The following is a 16,494-nucleotide window of genomic DNA, read 5'->3' on the forward strand; positions in this document are numbered from 1 at the left end:
ATTAGTGGTTGCTATGGCACTGGGAGGCACAGATGAACAAAAGCCATTGGCAAGAATTTTTCACCACAGGGCGACTTCTAGAGCGGCCGTAAATCCCTTTGAAAGTTCAACGGACACGTTAATACAACAACCAGATGTTGCAACCACTCAGACTTTGAAGCATCTACATATTGTGCTCAAGGTGAGTCCCATTAGCTTTAAAAACAGAGAGGTGCGTGTCCTTCTCCGTGCAATCAGAGAGAAGTACATGAAGACAGCCGATAATCAAATAACCAAACCCAAAAGTAAATAACGAGGACCAGATTTCCTCCACTTCCTGTGTTAACGCAGCGAGGACAAGGGGAAAAAACCAATCCAATGATTTATAAAGTGCGCTATCAGCGAACGCTCCATGTTTGGGCCACAGACTGTGGAATTCAAGGGCGTGAATGAGAGATGGTCCAAAATGGAATAACGTTTGCGAGATATCGGGATGGATTATTCCACTGGAGTGCAACAGTTCTTCAATGCTATTTGGGAGTTTCCCCCTGTGTGATTTAATATTTGGACGTGTGCAACTTTTGTTTTCTGGTTAGCCAGAAAAGAAAATTAGTATAGTTCAGTATTTTAGTATAGCATATCCAAAATCTTTGTTTTCTGTGTATTTTAAATTTTTTTTTAAATTCAATCCTCTCATTTCATGTTCATGTAATAGTGCAACCAAAAAAAAAAAACAGCATGGTGTTCTGTATTTCGTGGAGAAAATGTTGTTGTAAGAACTAACAAATGTTTATAGCTAAGGCGGTTAATTACTAAAGAAAATACAGGGTAGTGGGTCAAACAATGTGGTGATGGGGTGAAATGGTAGCGGAGGGAGTGAGGGTCAGAGGTCAAAGGAGGAAGATAGAAAAAAAGTGCTGAGGCTTGGAAGAGAGAAAACAACACAAAACAATCAAGTTCAGTCAAGTACATTGCACACTTGATGATCTACTGCCTGACCTTCTCAGCTGTTAACCCTCTGGTGCTCTGTGTCAATTTGGACCGAAAAATTTTGTTGTTTTTATTTTTTACTTCATTGTAATGGTACAAAATATTGCAAAGGTTTTGGCAATTGCTACGTGAACACACACAAAAAAAATCATGGACGTGATTAGAAAAAGTTAAATTCTCCTAAAAAAAAAAAATTGCAGTCAAAAATGTGCGCTTTGGAAATGAATGGGAAATAGATTTCATCTAGTGGAAGCGCTTGGTACTGCAACCAAACAAAATGTTACTGAAAGCTAATTTTTTGAGATATCAAGCTCAAATTTGGAACACAGTTTGTTTAGATTCATGGATTAGATTTTTTCCCACAGTTTTAGAGTAAAACGTGTTATATAACCATTGAAAATAGTATTTTGGTGCATTTTTCATAACAATAAACAAAATTCTATAACTTTAAATTAACTTTTTAAAACTTTTTTCAAGTCAGCAATCAAAAAAAAAGTAAGATTTGACAGTTTTAGTAAAGTTTATGCTCAAAAAGTGAATAAATGGATAATAACTACTGCATAAATATAATATAGTACCATAAAATCCCCTAAAAATACAAAAAATTAAATAAAAAAAGAATTATCAAACTAAAATAGTACATTCATTTAATTTAAAACAAAATAAAAAAGGTCATTTTTGACCGCCACGTGAGCAGCACCAAACAGAAAACACAGATATTTAGATCTGTTCTGAATATCGCCAAATATTGAAAACTATCAAGATATGGTTATGTAAGCCATCCAAATTCAGAAAGTTTTGGGTCAGTAAGATTTTTATTTTTTTTTAAAGAAATTAACACTTATTTAGCGAGGATGCATCAAATTGATCAAAAGCGACAGTGTATTAACAATAATGTTTTGTGGTTCTTTTGGGCAAAGAATTGACTCAGGGTCTTCATTCAGGTTTCAATTGTTTACTGAAAGGGAAACAAAAATAAAGTCCAGTTAAAAACGTTTTTTCCATCTTTCTTTCATTTTGAAATGTCAGTTTCTAAAGACGCTTAAATGCAGTCCAATAATAAAACAGTAAAAAAAAAAAGGGGGTACTCAACGAATATACTTAAACCGAAACAAATTTAAATATCATCTACTCAAGCATTTATGCTAATTTTAATTATTACAGAAAAATGTTACAAAACATCCATTTAAAAAAAAAAAAAAAAAAAGCTTCAAAGAATCCATCAAAGAATCCTGAAAGAAATGTGTCATGCTTTCCACAAAAATATAATGAGCAGCAATGATTTCTGGAGGATCATGTGACACTGAAGACTGGAGTAATGATGCTGAAAATTCTTAAAATATATAAATGCAGCCTTGATGAGTAAAACTCTGCAAATAAGAATCATCTTCAGCCTGAAATTTAAAATGTTTACAGCTTTTATTTGCCATTAATTTAACTATAATAGCAACAGCTGAGAACAAACCCAAACGCAAACATGTGAATGACGTGCACACGTGCAGAAATGGAGAAGGCTCAATCCACGAGGTCTAGAGGTCAACGCCTGATATCTCCACATTCTTTGCTTTGACATATGTGGATATATGGACTCCAGGCAGGGAGGCTGGATTTCAACACTGTGGCAAACAGTTACAAGCTGTCCAAGAAACATCTTCATTATCTACTGGCCTCCTACTGCAAGTATTCGACAGCTTAAGTGCCAAACTACAGAATGCAGAACAAACGACGCTTTGAATAATATGATGCATTGTGATTCCTGTGAGAAATCTTAGCACTGATAAAAAGATATTTTGTGAATTAAAGGGGACCCTTTCACAAGATGTAATATCAGTCTCTGGTGTCCCCAGAATGTCTCTGAAGTTTCAGCTCAAAATCCCCACCAGATCATTTATTATAGCTTGTCAAATTTGCCTCTATTTGGGTTTGAGCAAAAACACGCCGTTTTTGTGTGTGTCCCTTTAAATGCAAATGAGCTGCTGCTCCCCGCCCCCTTTCCAGACGAGGGCGGAGCTTTAACAGCTCAACAAAAACAAAGCTGGAGAATCTCACGCAGCCAAATGAGGATTGTCAGTAATCCATGAACCAATAAATAAAATGTAAACCTTGAATACAAATCAATGCAAGTCATTTTGGATAAAAGTGTCTGCCAAATGCATAAACTAATGAAAAATAATACATCCATGAAAAAAATATAGTTTTATGTGTTAAATAAATGCAATAAAAATATGGGTTTATGTATTCAACAAACCAAAATTTGATGTTCAACCAACTGTTTCAACTCAAAAAGTTAAGTTGTCCTTGAAATTGGCCAAAACATCATTGTTTTAAATAAAAAAGTTCAGTTCACAATTCTAATCAGACAGAAATACGCCATTCGTTCAATTTTTGACTGAACACATTGAACTCTTACAAGACTAAACACATCAAGTGTTTGATTCACTAAAAAGAAATGACTCATTTGTTCCAAGAGTTGTTTGGACTACACTAGTCACTGCATGTTTTGAATGTATTAAAATGAATTGCCTTTTGGAATCGAATTACACTATTCTGTTGCACTATTTAAAAAGAAACGGAACTCCAGCGGGAATTATTCTTCCGGGAAAGAACACATTACAATATTCCTCATTTAAATAATTGATACGCAGAATAAAGGGGCGGTTATGGTTACACCAATCACAACACTCTGCTCCAGCCGACCAATCTGCTTTTCAAAGGAGGGGCTTCATAGAGATAGGAACTAAACAGAGCGTTACTGACAGACTGGGAAGAGAGGAGCTGCAACAATGGAGAATATGAGGCAAATAATGAACCTGAAAACCTAGTAGAGACTTTGAAAAAGAGCATAATAGGTGCCCTTTGAGAATCATTTCATTCAACTCTTAGAGTGTGTGAATAGCAACATAGACTCTGCTTTGATATCAAGCATGTCTAGACATGGGCCAAACTCATTTAGCAAGCGGCACACCGCAGACAGAGTTCTTTGTTTGCATACAATATCAAGATGCAGCTTCAGCAAACATCAGACAGGCTAAAAGCCTGATTGAAAATTCAATGGTTGGGCTTGATTCTCTCGCTTAATTCAGGTTCTTTTTAGGCCACAGGATCTTCTCAGCAACAAGTTCACGACCCCAGACGCAAAGCCAGACAGTACTAGTGTTTTTCTCATGAGTCTTAGAGGAGGCTGTGGGATTCAAGGTAGAAAGAAGGTTTTGAGTGTGATTGAGAGGGGAAAACACAACCACGACGAGAGGAAATGAAAGGTGAAGGCAGGAAATTTGCAGAGACAGGTAAGAGAGCGAGACTTTGAGAGATGCCAAGACAGATAGACGGACTTCTGTGGAAAATTCCTTACCGGAGTTTAGTGCTGCACATTTAATCGAAATGAAGCAGAAATCTTGATATGGTTCAGTGCAATAAAAGGGGTCCTTGATAATGATTTCACTTTTTTAACTGTAGTTAGTGTGTAATGTTGCTGTTTGAGCATTAACAGCATCTGCAAAGTTACGACACTCAAAGTTCAATGCAAAGAGAGATATTTTCTTTTACAGAATTCTCTGTTTGAGGACTACAACAAACTTCCCAGGTTAGTGACGTCACAAACCCCGAAATTTACATAAACTCCGCCCCCGAGAACATGCAACAAAGGGGGCGGGGCCATGTTGGGCTGCTTTAGAGAAGAGGAAGAGTTGTTGTAGTAGAGTGTTGTTGTCATGCCGTCATTTTACGCCGGACTGCTTCACAAACAAGGATCAATTCAACACAAAAGATGAACATGACGACACATGCTAGTGGATGAGTTGAATCAACTCCACAGCAACTACATCAATTTATCCACTAACCATTCAGAAACGTCTAAAAGTTGTAACTTCTTCCTGAGTCTCTCCATCAGTGTCGACTCCGGTTTGAACAATGTAAGGCTGAACACTTGTCATTTTGGCTGCGTGAGATTCTCCAGCTTTGTTGTTGTTGAGCTGTTAAAGCTCCGCCCTCTTTTGGAAAGGGGGCGGGAGCAGCAGCTCATTTGCATTTAAAGGGACACACAAAAACGGCGTGTTTTTGCTCACACCCAAATAGGGGCAAATTGACAATTTGACAAGCTATAATAAATGATCTGTGGGGGATTTTGAGCTGAAACTTCACAGACACATTCTGGACACATTGTATTATGCGTCCCCTTTAAATAATGGCAAAGGCTGCAGTTTAATTAAATGCATGCGCTGCGTGAGTCAGAGTGAAGCGTGGCACTGTGTTCTTTTACACGCAAGCAGCACATGATCCGGTGTGTTCAAGTCGATTCACAATAAATATCACTCCAGACAAACCTGCTCTGATTTTAGGACACCTGTAACATGCATTTGAATACAAAACAGGTGCCAACCATCTTCCCAAATTTGTAATGAGATTTGAGATTATCAACAAAGGAAAAGCTCTTATGTGGCTTTGTCAAAATAAAAGCTTGATGGTTTAACATTTGAAAATGAATACCATACCTTAAATATTAGTATTGCAATTTAAGTTTCTCATATTTTCTTAGATTTTCTCATTTTTTATTTTATAGTGAAATATTACAATAGTAAAATTTTTTTTAAATAAATATTTAGTAGCATTAATGGGAAGCTAATTTGAAACAATCGGTGTTGTATAAAGCACTATATAAAATTTGCCTTGACTAGTAGTTGTAGTATATAATAATAATAAAATAACTATCATCATCATCATTATAGTTTTAGATATTTAAATCACAATTTTTTACCAAATTTTGCAGCCTTACAAACAAGCAAACCTGTTTTTTTTTTTTTTTTATCACATTAAAATCGCATTTTTTATCAAAAAAATAAAAAACAAAAAATATATGGGTATCATTGTTTTTATCGTTCACCAGCTGGAAAAAAATATTCTGAAAGTGATTCTAATGATATTGTTTTCTCTTAATACTACGATTCTGTAAAAGTTGCATATCAGTAAACTCAACTATTAGACACCAGGATGAAAACCCTGGGCTAACTGTACATGCTGTGATGGTTCCTGATGAAACATTTTTTTAATAAAGCCACGATTTATTAGAAGTGGACTAAAAATGTTCTAGTGCAATTGCTGCAAGGATCTTCTCTTTGATCGGGATAATAATAACTGCACCTGTAGCGTTAGCATCAAATACAAGACGCTCCCAGATCGACTTAATACATTCCAGCTGTTCTTTCACCCTTCTACAGGCTTCAATCTGTTTAGTAAACGAGAATAAGCAAGCTAGACATCGGCCTAATTTGAGGTTATGACTGGGTCCTGCTTGCTCTGTGTCTTTGATCATGGTTTATGGGATCAGGTGGGCTTTGATCTTCACTGGGCATCTTCACCAGCTCTACGGGTTCCTCACGCACCCTATACGCGAACAGACTCGAGACGCATCAACTGTAAACGTTTTATTCATGCGAGCGTGCAGCTCATACACACATCTCTTGACCTCACGTTGCATGCAAAACAACATTCGAAGATCTCAAAATCTAAAAACCTGAGGAGAACCTGAAAAGACCTCTTAAAAGTGTTTTTAAAAGCAGACCCAAAACTTTGACATTTATGCATGCAATGAATAATGGAATAAAACTGCTTATGGCACCATTTAGCTAAGAAAAACATCCTTTGGCCGGTGCTAAAATGCAAGTGAGCTGCCAGAAGTAATGTTGAAGTAAGTGGAGTGGCGGTATGGTAGATCAGGAGCACCGAGGGGGTTTGGAAACCTTGGTTCCGCTCGGCTGCATGTGTTTCTGTTTGGAGCGCAGAGCAAAATTTGGAGCTGAAGCGAGGGCGGTCAGGGATTAAACGCTTGAAGTGTTTGTGTATCAATCTTTCCAGGGCTGTGACACATTCAGAAAACAAATGACAGCATTAATAAAGCTTTTAAGAAAAACTCAACATCCAAAAACACCAGGTGTAGCTTTAGGCTGGACACTTTTTTTTTAGTTAATTGTGGTTTTATCATCAGAATATGACAAACACTTGCTAAAAAGGTGAAAATTTTCACAAATTAGGTCTAATATTACATATTTTCTCTCTTAGAAATGCGTATTTGACATTAGCAGTAGCTTGAGTTGAGATGCAGATATAAATTTATGCTCAATAAAAACAGGAAAACATTTTTTAACTTTAGTTAGTGTGTAATGTTGCTGTTTGAGCATAAACAACATCTGCAAAGTTACGACACTCAAATTTCAATGCAAAGAGAGATATTTTCTTTTACAGAACTTTCTGTTTAGGGACTACAACAAACTTCCCAGGTTAGTGACATCACAATTTACATAAACTCCGCCCCTGAGAACACACAACAAAGGCCATGTTGGGTTGCTTTAAAGAAGAGGAAGAGTTGTTGTAGTAGAGTGTTGTTGTCATGCCGTCGAATTGAGTTGAATCAACTCCATAAATGTATCCATTAACCATTCAGAAACGTCCAGTTTCATTCTAAGGGCCCTATTTTGACAATTTAAATTCAAAGTGTAAAGCGCAGGTGCACTCAGGGCGTTTCCAAATCCACTTTTGCTATTTTGACGACGGAAAAACGGTCCGTGCGCTGGGGCGCATTTTTGAAATGGGTTGTCCCTATTCTCTTAATGAGTAATGGGTGTAACGTTCAATAAACCAATCAGAGTGCATCTCCCATTCCCTTTAAGAGCGAGATGCACTCGCGCCATGGCGGATTGCTATTTACATGCCGGAATTTGTTGGCGATGAGTCAGTTAATATATATGTGTGTGTATTGGCACGATTGTTCAATTAATTAGCCAATTTCGTTCATCATTATTAGTAGTAATAGGCTGAACTGAAAATAGGTAGCCTAATTCTAATACACACAATGACTATTCATCATTACATTTTTATATTTATGTAGCCTACACAATAATATTCTTTTACACTGTAATCCTTTTGTTTTTAATATTTGGCATGTTTGTGTGATGCGCATCCCTGTGTGTAATAAGCAAAGTCAACGCACACTGTGGACGCACCCAGAGGCGCAGTTTCTACCAACAAAAAAATATTGCGCCATTGACTTTAGACCAGGTTTGAGTTGGTCTATGGCGCAGTCTATGTTTTCAGCTCCTTAAAATAGCAATGCGCCGGCAATGCGCCTGAACACACCTCTTTTTTAGACCAGCACGCCCATGGGCGCACTAACTGGTGCAAATGCATTTACTAATTTAAGGACGTGGCGCTGAACGGGAAAACGCGAACGGTGCCGGACGCAAACTAGCAAACACACTTGCGCTGCGCCTTGCGTCGCATTGCGCCGGGTGTATTATAGGGCCCTAAAAGTTGTATCTTCTTCCTGAGTCTCTCCATCAGTGTCGACTCCGGTTTGAACTAGGGCTGGGCGATATATCGCATGCGATTGTCACGCGCATTTCGTCAGTAAAGCCGGTTCCCTGATTACCGCCATCGCCTGCTTTCATATGGCGCGGCATTTAATAGACAGAGCCGTAGATCACTGAAAAGCCACGCAATATCGCGTTCATTATCGAAGGCGATTCATCTGCGATATGAATGCGATATTGCGTGGCTTATCAGTGATCTACGGCTCTGTCTATTAAATGCCGCGCCATATGAAAGCAGGCGATGCCGATTTAGCGGTAATCAGGGAACCGGCTTTACTGACGAAATGCGCGTGACAATCGCATGCGATATATCGCCCAGCCCTAGTTTGAACAATGTAAGGCTGAACACTTTTGTCATTTTGGCTGCGTGAGATTCTCCAGCTTTGTTGTTGTTGAGCTGTTAAAGCTCCGCCCTCTTCTGGAAATGGGGCGGGGAGCAGCAGCTCATTTGCATTTAAAGGGACACACACAAAAACGGCGTGTTTTTGCTCACACCCAAATAGGGGCAAATTTGACAAGCTATAATAAATGATCTGTGGGGGATTTTGAGCTGAAACTTCACAGACACATTCTGGACACATCAGAGACTTATATATATTAATAATATAATACAATTTGATATGAATATCCCACATTTCTACCACATACCATGGCTTCAGTTAGTTTTACAACAGTAAACCCATGGTAAATATTGGTGATTTGTGAATTGAAAAGCCTTCTCGCTGTATTGTTGCATTTCTCCTGTTGTTGTGAATGTTTCATCTGGCTATAAACTAGTTTAAATCACTAGGCATTTGATTTTCGGAGAACTCTACACCGAACTCTATCGCTTGTCACTGGATCTCTTAGTGGTCACGTGATCAAGACGGTCGATTGAGAATCCGCTTGCATTCACTGATTAGGTAAAATGCAGATGTCAGAATCAGAATTCACGTTAACAAGATTGAGAGACATGAGCTAAACTGTTGTTGTTCCTGATAACACGTAAAGGCTTCTCAAAATGACACCCTGAAATTGAGAACACAAAGATCATTTTCAGGCTAGTTGGCTGGTCGGGGCTTGCAGCTGTCACACACACACACACACACACACGCACAAAGCTCTGCATGTTTCGTGAATATCTTCCAAGTCTGGCTGTCCTGCAACAAAGAACTGGAAGCTTCATGTGATTCTTTAAACATTGGGACAAATTTATCAAAGTTTCTGTTTGACATTGATTAAACATCTTCCTGAAAAGGAACTGAACCAGTTGACTGAAGCATCTGTTGACTTACGCAGGCACGACAAGACAAGTTTCCTCTGTTAAGCATCGTTTCTGTCCGAAGTGAAATGCTGACAAAAATCAGCCAATCAGAACATATTTTATATTCAATTGACAGGTGAGGGGAGCAGAAACTAACTGACCAACAAAATGTCATTCACACATCCAAATCTCACACTCGCTTCACCGTGTTGCACCTGGTTAGGGCAGGGTTGGAAACGCAGAAGAAAAGTTCTGGTCAGGTAAATGAAGCGTGTCAGGAAGGGTTAAACATGTGACGTGACCCAGATGGCTACATGTCAGCTCGCTCTTTTTCAGTCAACAAAAACAATCAATCATCCCTCAGGTGCCGTCAGTCTCCGCTGCATCATTCCTGGAAAACCTGCAGCTACTATGACAATCAGGAGGTACATAATATATAATCGCCAAAACCATATTGGTTACGGCTAAAATCAGCTAGAGATGTTAATACAATCTCAACATGCTCAAATAATGATTATTAACCAGTATGTGATTGCAATATGAATGTGTCTATTACTAAAACGTCTAATAAGTTCATGCCACAACTACAAACTGTTTCAGAGATAATATCATCTGTTATCATTTGTTATATATTATTATATTATAAATGATACATTTATGTCACCATTCAATGCTATAAAAATTATAGCTTAAAATAGCTATATACATAGTAAACAAGTAAATAAATATATTATATTTTATATATATATATAGTAACTATTCAATGTTTTTAATGTCCATAAGTTGAAAAAAATAGCAATATAAATACAAATAGTAAATTTAACTACATAAAAAAGCAAAAAAAGTAAATATTGCATTTATTTTATGTATTGTTTAGCCATTTTTTTAATAAATAGCCAACTATCTATAATACATATATATTTAAAAAATACAAAAAAAAATCTACCTCATAAATAGTAAATAGATATTTATTTTGCTATGTATTTAGCCATTTTGATCTCTTTTTATCTAAATAGTTAACTACTTCTACTAAATAAATAAATATATATAGCAATATAAATAGTAAACATTACCATTTATACTAATAATAGCCATATAAATAGTACATATATTTATTTAGCCATGTATTAAGCTATTTTCATCTGTGTCCAGTTATTTATTTAATAGCTAAATAAATAGCTAACAACCTATAATATATATATTTAAAAAACATACTAAAAAAACTACCGTAAAAATCTATATAAGTAGTAAATACATCTTTATGTATTATTTAGCCACTTTTATCTATTTTAGTTATTTATATTAAATAGCTACCTATCTATATAGAATATATAGCTAAATGAATATTTATTTATTTAAATAATCAAACAAAGTGTTTCCATCCTGAGTGGCACGTGAGGATAAATGAAGTTCAGAACGCTGCCAACCTCCACAGATCTTTCTCATGTGCTTCCAGATAACAGTGAAGAAAAATCCAACATCTTGACAGCACAATGAGCTTCTCAACCACCCGCGGCTCAAATAAGAAAGCAGAAAGGCTGCCCAGATTCAAGAAACCTCAGAGGAATCGCACACAGAGACGATGTGCATGTGAGATTTCAAATCAGGTGAGTTCAAAAGGCTGATGGAGAATCGTGGAGGTGATCGGCAGCATCATTGCCAATTATCCTCAACTTAATCCAGCAGAAACAGATCAAACAGATACTCATGCTCCTGTCTGCGTGGAAGATGGTGATTTACAGTGACCCATGTGGTTCGTCTTCATCTCTGACCATCTAAAGCAACCTGCCTCATCAATAAAGTCCAGACCAATACAGCTACAGCAATACGCTCCTATCTAACTTCCACATGCCTTTAGTTTTAACACATTAGTTTAGAGTCCAAACTAGCTGCTTATTAGCATGCATTTTGGCTTTTTATTAGTACTTATAAAGCACATATTAATTCTGCATTATCATATTCCACATCCCTTAATCTTACCCAATACCTAAACTTAAGAAAATAACTTTGTAACTATTAATTAGGAGTTTATTGAGGCAAAAGTCGTAGTTAATAGTTAGTTAATAGCGAGAATTGGACCCATATCTAATTTTTAAAACGAAATTAAGATTTTATTCAGCATTAAATTGATCAAAAGTGACAGTAAAGACATTTATAATGTTACAAAAGATTCTATTTCAAATAAATGCTGTTCTTTTGAACTTTCTATTTAAAGAATCCTGAAAAATAAAATGTATCAGTTTCCACAAAAATATGAGTGTTTTCAACATTGATAATAATCATAAATGTTTCATGAGCATCAAATCATCATATTAGAATGATTTCTGAAGGATCATGTGACACTGAAGACTGGAGTAATGATGCTGAAAATTCAGCTTTGATCACAGGAATAAATTACACTTTACTATATATTCACATAGAAAACAGTTATAAATGCAATATGGAAGCTTGTTTCTGCCACTGAATAATAAATAAAAAAGATAATTGAAAATTTCTCACAATTGTGAGTTATAAAGTCAGAATTGTGAGATGGAAAAACTCTGTCAGTCAGTCTTTTTCCCCCTCAGAATTTGACTTTATTCCTCTCAATTGTGAGTTTATATCTCGCAATTGTGGGAAAAAAGACAGAATTGTGAGCTAAAAAGTCACAATTATCTTTAAAAATTGATAAAAACAAGCTCCCATAATGCAATCTTGGAGAGAGTTTAAAAAAAAAAATCTAACTGACCCCAAACTTTTGAATGGTACAGTATATTAAACATCAAGTTTACAATTAGTAAAAAAATGTTTACATTTTGCCTAAAGTGCTTTCTTAGATCTTTAATATTTTGCAAATATTGAATAGAGAGACAAATTATAGGATTAGTTCACTACTGAATTAAAATTTCCTGATAATTTACTCGCCTCCATGTCATCCAAGATGTTCATGTCTTTCTTTCTTCGGTCGAAAAGAAATTTTTGAGAAAAACATTCCAGGATTTTTCTCCATATAGTGGACTTTACTGTGGTTCAACGGGTTCAAAATGTCAGTTTCAGTGCAGCTTCAAAGAGCTCTACATGATCCCAGACGAGGAATAAGAGTCTTATCTAGAGAAACCATCAGCCATTTTCTAAAAAAAAATAAAATTAATATACCTTTTAACCACAAATGCTCATCTTGCACTGCTCTGTGATGCTCCACGCATTACGTAATCATGTTGGAAAGGTCACACGTGACGTTGACAGAAGTACCACGGTAGGGCAAAAAACTCCATCTCAACTTCAAAATCATCTGACATCATTGCTTTACCTTTTTTTGTAAAGGCTGTTTGACGTTCGCTTTGTAAACACTGGATCGATACGCGTGGCCTTTCCAACATGATTACGTCATGCGTGGAGCATCACAGCACAGTGCAAGACGATCATTTGTGGTTAAAAAGTATATAAATGTTTATTTTATTAGAAAATGACTGATGGTTTCTCTAGATAAGACTCTTATTCCTCGTCTGGGATCATGTAGAGCTCTTTGAAGCTGCACTGAAACTGACATTTGAACCTGTTGAACCCCAGTGAAGTCCACTATATGGAGAATAATCATGTTTTCCTCAAAAACCTTCATTTCTTTTCGACTGAAGAAAGAAAGACATGAACATCTTGGATGACATGGGGGTGAGTACATTATCAGGAAATCTGAATTCTGAAGTGAACCAATCCTTTAATGCAGCAATGACATGTGATCAATAAAGTTGCCCATGCACACATTTTGACATTATGAGTATTGCTATGCAAACATATAATTGTAAGAGAACAACAGAATGATCTAGTTTTTATGTCCCGGTGCAGAACAGATGCTCACCTCAGCGTGGCCATGTTGGGTTGGTTCTGGAGATGCTCTTGCCAGTGATGCTGCATGCAGAAACAGCGCACGCCCTGCACACAGCAGGAACCCATGTGAAGCGCTGAGGGAGACACGGTGCTCTGGAAGAGAGCGCAATCCTGCTGGTTCCCGTTACAGCAGACGGGCTGCCGAGGAGAGCAGTAAACGCAGCAGGCTGGCGGCAGGGCGTTGGGCAACAGAACGGCCAACCTCTGAGAATCTGTGGAAGAGGAGCTCGGCGAAGATGGACGCGCACTTCCGTTTGTTTTCAGCCCGCCGTTCTGCTCCGAGCGCGTCAGCTGGGTCTGCTCATCGGGATGTGTGGACGCCGACACTCCCTGGTCCTCGTCTGGGTTTTCGTTGGCATTTGTGGCAGGGTAAGCTGTCGAGGATCTGCCGTTGCTGAGGGGCCGGAGGTCGCTGAAGCCCTCGCTCAGGGCCATGATCCTTCCTGCCCACGGACCACACGCTGATCAGGACTTAATCTGAAAATACACACACGATCACGGTCACTCGTGTGCTGATAACAGTTACACGCATCGATAACTAACTAACTACACCTTTAGATGAGGCTGAAGCGATTGAATGTGTGTGGAAACCAGTGTTATTTCAGTATCATTGAGACACTATTATACTTATTTTGAATTTTAGTTTTAGAAATTTTGTTACGTTGGTGTTATTTTGATTAGTTTTTTTTTTTTTTAAATATATCTATATAGTGTTTAATCATTTGCATTTATTTCATATTTCAGTACATCAAATTAAACAATGAAAATTTGAATTTTTTCCTTGGCGACTAGTTAAAATAAAATAAGTTTTTGTTTTTTTTTATTTAATTTTATTTTAGTTCAAATTGATTTTAATTTCAACTAACTAAAATAATTTATGGTTTTATTTTTTCTAGTAAGTGAATCATTTGATTGATTCAAACCAACAACTAAAGAGTCCGAATCACTGAAATGAACCGACTCATAAGAGTCGTTTGTTTACAAATCTTTTTGACGTTCTTGATTCTGAAAGTATTTTGCTCTTTTATTTTCTTCATAGAGATTTTTAAAAATTCTTAGATCAAAGCATTTTAACCAAACCAACAAACTCAGAGATGAATCACAACATTAAAGCAAATAAATTAATAAAAAATTAGAAAATGCATTTTTATAGATTTTTAAATGATAGTTTATTTATGTCTATATAGTTTGATTATTTCATATTTTAGCACATTAAATTAACACAAACTAAATCAAATTAGAAATGTTCCCTTGAAATGAAATAAGTAAAAAAAAAATGTTTTTCACTTTATTTTAATTCAAATTTATTTATTTCAATAAATAAAAATAATTAATGGTTTTAGTTTTGTTTTTTTGCTTTTTAACTATAATAAACCTGGTAAAAATATAACAATTCAGGTTCTGATTCCACTTAAAACAGATTTTGTTCATCATCATAATTTCAGTTCCTTAATTATTCACATAATAAGTGAATCATTAGATTGATTCAAAGCAATAACTCATGAGTTTGAGACTGAATCACTCATAAGAGTCGTTTGTTAACAAGTTTTTTTTATTTGTCTAGTATTTTGCTTGTTTATTTTCTCCCAAAAAATTAATTAAAAAGTTAACCAAACTTTAAAAACTCTAATTTAAAGCAAAAAATAAACTGATTTTATATATATATATTAATTAAAAAATTCTTCTGTTAATATGCTTTACACTATTTTTAAAAAAAAGGAAAAAATGTAAAATGAATAAATAAATGGAACTTCTACAGAAGAATTTGTACATCTATAATGTTATTGCTAAAAATAATTTTCTCTATAAAGAAACTAAATGGGATTCTAGTTCCAGTAACAATCTGAGGAAAAATCATTTGGTTGCAGCATTTAAAAAAAAAAAAAAAAAGAACCACTTCTTTGACTGCAAACCGGTTTTTGATTACTAACACTAGGGGAATATCAGGAAGAATGGCTTTGTGAACAAAGTGAATTTCAAAGGCGCTGTCTGATTGAAAAGAACAGGTTCAAACACATTGGACAGACAGCAGAGGAGTCTACGTTTCATGGTATGCTTGAATTTCAGCCCCCATGGCCAGGAAATTGTTGCAGAGGAATGACATGGGCCGATATTAAATGTTACATTGGATGTTTTAAAGTGCAAGCCATGCATATCACAGTAAAATAAGATCCAACCGTATTAACTCAGGTAAACGCACAGTTGTGATACTGGAACTTTGCCCAGACACACACACCGACGCCATGGTCAGCGCTTTTTGTGAAGTAAATCACCCACGTTCTTGCGTGACAGGTGGAGACCTGCAAGACTCTATTGGAAAACGAAGATCGTCTCAAACCACAGGCCAAAACTTTGCTTAAAAAACACCCCACCGAGCATCCAAAATAAGTGGCCAGGATCATGAAAGATCTCATTTGATATAGTGGTGAGCAGGTTTCCCCTCTGACTGTCCAGTGTGTGTGCTGTAAACACAGTGTCCAAAATACCCTCTCGCACCAACAAATCCGGTTGTGTTCGCAGTTGAACCGCATCCATTTAAAAAGCAGGCAGATAGAAAGAGCTTTCTGAAAAGGGAAACCCGAGGGAGGGAAAACACACGGAGCACTATGAATGCTCAGTGTAATACTGGACGTCTCACAAGGCCCACAAGGATGACGCACAAAGAGGAGATAACAACCAAAATGTTTAAACAATTATCTGCCCTCAAGGAATAAATATATATTCTGCTGGCCTAGACACATTAAAGCAATCAAAATGTGTCGAGACAAATGTAAATTTTTCTAACTATATAATATAGAGTGTCCTCGAAAAGTATTTGGACATTTAAATTGTTAATTCACACAAAAATAACATTTCTTGCATTCATTACTCACCCTCATGTCGTTCCACACCTGTAAGACTCAAGAAACAAATTAAGATATTTTTGATGAAATCCGTGAGGCCCGCATTGACAGCAAAATTATTAACACTTTCAGATGCCCAGAAAGACATATTTAAAACAGTTCATGTGACTACAGTGGTTCAACCTTAATGTTATGAAGCGACGAAAATACTTTT

The 16,494-nt window shown here is 36.4% G+C and overlaps 1 protein-coding gene across 3 annotated transcripts in view; it reads right to left on the minus strand.

The window, feature by feature from the left end:
* The window catches only part of disp1 (dispatched homolog 1 (Drosophila)), an 82,077-nt gene that overhangs the window by 10,100 nt on the left and 55,483 nt on the right, over nucleotides 1-16,494 (minus strand). For 2 of the 3 annotated variants that reach the window (XM_067384476.1, XM_067384475.1), the window contains exon 2: nucleotides 13,409-13,914. In XM_067384476.1, the coding sequence (XP_067240577.1) occupies nucleotides 13,409-13,872 (464 nt within the window). In that variant the 5' untranslated portion in view covers nucleotides 13,873-13,914. Of the gene's footprint in view, nucleotides 1-13,408; nucleotides 14,807-16,494 lie in introns of those variants that run through there. The other variant, XM_067384477.1, reaches the window with a different exon arrangement.

This window comes from Chanodichthys erythropterus, chromosome 4, assembly GCF_024489055.1.
Source record: "Chanodichthys erythropterus isolate Z2021 chromosome 4, ASM2448905v1, whole genome shotgun sequence".
NCBI lineage: Eukaryota > Metazoa > Chordata > Actinopteri > Cypriniformes > Xenocyprididae > Chanodichthys > Chanodichthys erythropterus.